General features: G+C 38.3%; 1 protein-coding gene and 1 non-coding gene across 5 annotated transcripts in view; one reads left to right on the top strand and one right to left on the bottom strand.

Moving 5' to 3' along the window:
- The window catches only part of plxdc1 (plexin domain containing 1), a 38,058-nt gene extending 33,739 nt beyond the window's left edge, over positions 1-4,319 (top strand). For 2 of the 4 annotated variants that reach the window (XM_036572964.1, XM_036572965.1), the window contains exons 12-14: positions 328-363; positions 1,676-1,836; positions 3,164-4,319. In XM_036572964.1, the coding sequence (XP_036428857.1) occupies positions 328-363; positions 1,676-1,836; positions 3,164-3,286 (320 nt within the window). In that variant the 3' untranslated portion in view covers positions 3,287-4,319. Of the gene's footprint in view, positions 1-327; positions 364-1,561; positions 1,630-1,675; positions 1,837-3,163 lie in introns of those variants that run through there. The other 2 variants (XM_036572966.1, XM_036572968.1) reach the window with 2 other exon arrangements.
- Positions 4,320-4,959: 640 nt separating this feature from the next.
- On the bottom strand, positions 4,960-5,031 carry trnac-gca. The gene has a single exon. It is a non-coding gene; the product is annotated as a tRNA-Cys (tRNA).
- Positions 5,032-5,726: the final 695 nt, after the last annotated feature.

Consider the following 5,726-nt stretch of genomic DNA (forward strand, 5'->3'; position numbering starts at 1 on the left):
GTAGATTTACAGATATCGTATGTGCAATGGGTGTCATTTACAGTTACACAATAAATACTGAAGATTCTTAGACAATAAGTCTGATTAAGTGCAAATATGTCTTATTTAACCTTGTCTTATGCACAAGGAGCTTGAAATAACACTTTGCCTTCACACTTGCTCTATGAAGTCTTATAAGCTGTACATTAATTTGTTACCTGTGCTTGTCTTCTGTGTGGTGAATGCATTTTGCATGTGCGCTTAATTGCTAAACTTGCTCTTGTGCTGTTCCTGCCTCCGTCTGTGCTCTGCCATCTCTCCATGTACAACAACAATCTCTCTCCGCAGATGACACCAAACTCCTCTTACACCACCATGGCAATGGTGAGTTGGCCGCTGCTTTGGTGCTTCTAATGTTTTTTAATGGCAATTTAAGTGTTCATGGATGATTTACAACATAAAATTAACTGAGAACATTTGTGTAAACACTAACAGGAGTGTGACACGATTGGGAATATCTGACCTTGCCTGCCCTCTTATAAAACATTCTCTGCCGGCTGAGATCATTGGTTTATTTGTGGTCCATAGTAATCTCGGTTCAGTGGTTGCTGTTGTTTTTTTCAGACTCTTACTCTGTTTAAATAGTTTTTAAATAGCATTCTTGATTGGAGAAAGAGTGGGTGTAATTCAAAAGCAGCCACTGCTCCGAGCATATTTTACATTTCACTATGTACCGTGCTATAGCTTAGGAGAAGTATGCAAAAGTTTGGGCACCACTGGTCAAATTACATGTTTTGTTGCAGAACACAATTCTAATTGTGCTCATTTTAATGCACAATTACTGTTTATTTGCTGAATTAAATTTAACTTATTGGAATAAAAAAACACACAAAACATGGTCTGTGCAACAGTTATAGTATATTTAATATTTTATGTATTATACATTTCCATTATCTTAAACAAATAAGTAGAAATTCTGCATTAGAATTTACAGCAAAATTCCATATTAAAGGTTGTTCCCTGTAGAGGATGCGTTAACTTACTTTCACTTAAAATCAACAGAACATGTTATTTGTCTAGTGGTGCTTAAACTTTTGCATACAACTGTACACCTGGCTTAGAAAAACATCTGAAAAATAAACATGCCAAAAGGAGTCTTTGGAAAGATATCATAAAAGAACCACTGTAAGAACCTTTCATTGGATTGTTCTTTAAGGAATATTCAGATTATAATTTTATACAGATTCTCCTGCTTAGTAAAAAAAATCTGACTTTAACTCAAAACACACTTATGACAGACGCAAGAGTGCAGGTTTTTTTGTTCTTGCATCAAAATTATTGTCCGTGGTAAATGACCAGTAGCTTCAGATGCAGCAGGTTGAAAATACACTGGACTATTCCTTTAAAGATACACCCATTGAAAGGTGCTTTAGGAAAAAGTGGTTCTTCTGTATCACCGCTCCAGAACCCTTTTGGCTTGTTTATTTTTGAGAATATAGTGCCAGTTTACTGATTTGCTGTCCACTATAAATGTGCTGCACTTGCCCCTGAGTCTGTGTCTTTTCTGCTTTTGTTCATTCAGAAGCGCCTGAATCCTCCACAGCTCTACAGACAAGTACCGTTTCTCTTCAGTAGCCAAAACATGTACCATCTAACAGCTGCAGCTGTTTCTTTCATTTTTTCCAATTATTTACAGATTTACAGACAGGTTCTACTGGTGAGGAAGAAACTCCAGAGCACACAGCGATCATTGCGGGTGTGGTTGCAGCCCTTGTCCTGCTGGTGTTCCTGACGCTGTTGGCTGTCTACTACATCAACACACACCCCACTGTTGCACCTCCATTCTACCTCATGCAGGTAAAAACTGACTGCTTCTGTCAAATCACAATGCTGTTCAAAAGCAATCAATGTTTTCAATGATATACAACAAATTTTGTTTGATGTTTAAAAGAAAAATCACATTTAGTTTTCCACTTACCCCAGAGCTGATCAGCCAAGAGTTGATCAGCAGACTTGATCAGCCACATTTAGCTTCTTAAAAATTAGGGTGCTGGTGCTACAAAACTAATGGGATTTAGAGTTCAGTGCAACACCTGTTGCCCAAAGTGGCAGCCTGCTGTGTTCAGCCACACTGTGTTTTGTTGATTTTTATATTTCTTTTTTTTATTTTTATATTTCTATATAATTTTATATTTCCCAGCACAGTCTGTGTCCTAAATTACATCAACAATCAGGGGCAGTCGTGGGCTGGAGGTTAGGGAACCAGACTTGTGACCGATGTATTCAGACACAGTTGGCTAAAAGGTTCATTCATTCATTCATCTATGTGAATGAAGACCTAGATGTGGTTTGAGCAGAGAAGTTTGGACTTCTTGTGTTTGTTAGCAACTTTAGCCTTGTGTAATATCTCTTGGTGGATAGACAACATCTGGAGGAAGTGGAAAATTGTGTGCATTTAGATTTTTCATCAAACTGTTCCTTTAAAACAATTCAAATGTGTTGTTCCTGTGCAACATTTGGTATCTAGTTTATAATATTTAAATGTACATTGTATGTGTTATATATGCTGTGTATATACTGTATGTATTGCATATTACTAAATGAAATAACAAAAAATATTGAAGACATAGTCCTGCATTCAATCTAATCTCTGTCCGCCACATCTGTATTGTACTGTCAAATACTAACAATGATTTTGCTGTTTCCCTGAATTTAGAAAAGAACTGCAAACACATCATTTGCCCACTGGCTTCTATTATAAGTGTGTTTTGTGTCAACAAGTTGTCTGTACAGGCAAAAGCACAGAAACGATTATCCATGGCACTCGACTGTCAGCTACAGATATGGCAGATTTGGTTGAAAAAGAAGTGGAGTATCCCTGTAATGCAGTGGTCACCAACCTTGGTCCTGGAGATCTACCTTCCTGCAGAGTCTAGTTACAACCACAATCTGCCCTGCTGATGAACTTCTACAGAAGTTCTTGATTGGCTGGATTAGATTCATTAGTGTTAAGTAAAGGGATGAAGCATGTTAGATGCAGGTTGGTAATAAACTTTGCAGGAAAGTAGATCTTCAGGAGGAGGGTTAGTGACCACTGCTTTAATCTGTCAAATCAGTCAGATTTCTGAATTGTGGTTTAATTGCATTAGCACTAACAATGCTGCAATGCTCTGTTCATCTGCAGCGCCGCACAAATAATTATTGGCCCTCCATGAAGTTTCGGAACCAGGGGTGCCACTCCAGCTATGCTGAGGTTGAACTTGGGGTTCATGAAAAGGAGGGATTCATTGAGGCGGAGCAGTGCTGAGGAGGCGGGACTTCCTGCACAAAGGAGCCATCATGAACCTTTCATTTTACCTTTGGTGGAAGAGCTCAAAGACAAAGAGACAATGATGGGCTATCAACCACCGCTGAAGGGACACCAGAGACTGACATAGTTACTTTGCAAGCTTTCTCTGCCTTCCTAGATTTGACAGTACATTCTGCAACACTTCTCATGCTATTCGTTTAGGACCGAGGAAATTCCTGTTTTTTTTTTGTTTTTTTTGTTTTTTTAATTAAGGAACTGTGGATGTTACTGGCAAGTTCGCTGACTGCACTCTTTGCAAAGCCGGTGGGAATGGGACTTGTGTTAGCCATGATGAAACTCTGCAGTTCATGTACAGTACAATATAACTTTATAGAATTGCCATTTTGAAAAAAAGAATATTTTGTGTTTTCTAATGTGTTGTGTTCATTGAAACGAAAAGAAGTCTATGACTCTTAATACTCAGTTAGCCACATGGACTGGACTGCACTTTAAATGAATGATCTCATTAGTAATAGTGACATAACGTGATCTGATCTCATACCTTGTTTTGTATTTAGCCCCTTAGAACTGAGTTTCTTTCGGATGTACCACAATGTTGCAAGGAAACTGACAGCCCAGTGCCCACATGGACCGACAAATCAATAAAAAAAAACATATTGCGAAGAAATGTGTGCCTTCGCAGTTATGATTTTTACAAAAAATGAAGAGCTTGAGGACCCAAAACTGATGAGTGTCCCCTACAGGCAACGGGATAGCCAGTCCCAAAGAAATGGTTTTAATTTACTGTCTAAAGTGTTACTGTCCTTACATAACTCAGTGACTGTTACAGTTTGGAATTAAAGTCAAACTATAACTTTAATGAGCTCAGATGGTTGGGTGTGAAAAACTATTGTGATCAACATCAGGGCTAAGTCAGTACATTATTGTAGAGGGTTGAAAGTGCATTACAAATCTAATTACAGTGTCTCATTTTGAACATACAGTGTGATAATAGTGAACCAATAAAGTGAAAATGCTGTTTTGAAAAAAATGTGTGATATGTTACTTGGAGCATGGGGTAAAAACATAATGGTCAACTTTTTTTTTTACATCACTGTACATATAACTGTATACCAAATCACTCCATTTCTTGATGCCAGCAGAAACACAGACATAGAGTTTTTTAACACATTGGTCAACAGCAGCATCTACAGGCCAGTATAGATGACACAGTTAGTGATAGCCTGCCAACAAAATAAACTATACTGAGTCGAACCGACTTAATGCATTTATTTATTCTTCACATTATTGAATATTTAGGGTAGAGTTGGGAATGGGGAAACTTTATAAACTATTCAGTTTTTTTAGATTTTAGCTGTTGCCTATATGAGCAGAAGAAACAGAATTAAACAACGGCGTTGTCATTCATGGGTCCCGTAAATACCCAACACACTGTCCCAATTCACCTGAATCCAACCTAAACATGGCAGTTTTATTGATAAACGAATTATCAAATAACTAACTAATCACAAATGAGTTGGTCAAGCTGAAATCATACAATATGGTGTTGGGAAATAACTATAATTTATTGCTTTTTTGTTTTGTGACTGTTTTTTCACGTTACATATTTTATTCCTTTTCCAATGTTAAATTGCTTATTTATGTTCCTACCTTAACAGAAAGGGAAAAACAGGGGGCACCCGGATTTGAACCGGGGACCTCTTGATCTGCAGTCAAATGCTCTACCACTGAGCTATACCCCCATCCACTGTGAATGATCAGCATATCATGTGATATAAAACTACAACTGTATATGTCAACTTTGGTTTTATATGTTTTTAACTGTTTATAATGGGCGCGGTGCTGCATTTCCCGAAACAATTCAATGTTTGTAATGTTCATGCGGTTTAATCCTTGCTAGCTTAGCTAGCTAACCAGCTAACGGATGAAACCGTGTCTGTCAATGGGAGCGATATACATCAGAAAACGTTAACAGTCCGTTGTTTCCAGCAATGTTTGTATAACTGAGGTAAGTTTCCCAGCAAGTTACAGCGTCCTAAACACTACCGTGAACAATATTAATAAAACATAACAAAGCTCAGCTGCATTTGTTTCGCATCTGACTCTTTGTAGTACAGCTTGTCATATCAACATCAGCCACAAGGGGGCAGTCAAGTAATGAACAAGTCCAGTAACTTGCACACATTACTTAGTTAGAATGACATATTAGGTTTTAACTCATTCGTTTAATTATACAGGTACTCGTTACTACCTAGACTGTTATATATGACAGTTTAATGTATTTTGGACTGACTTTACTAAACGGGATGTTTAACGGCCACACTGTTCGGCCCCGCCCTGCCTGTTCTACTCCTTTTATGGTCCTGTAAGCGCGTTCCACTCGCCCCGCCCGCCAGCGTCTACAAGACCACGCCCCCTCGCGCGTGCACGAGGGGTG

This window comes from Colossoma macropomum, unplaced genomic scaffold (genome assembly GCF_904425465.1).
Source record: "Colossoma macropomum unplaced genomic scaffold, Colossoma_macropomum, whole genome shotgun sequence".
In the NCBI taxonomy this organism is placed as follows: Eukaryota; Metazoa; Chordata; class Actinopteri; order Characiformes; family Serrasalmidae; genus Colossoma; species Colossoma macropomum.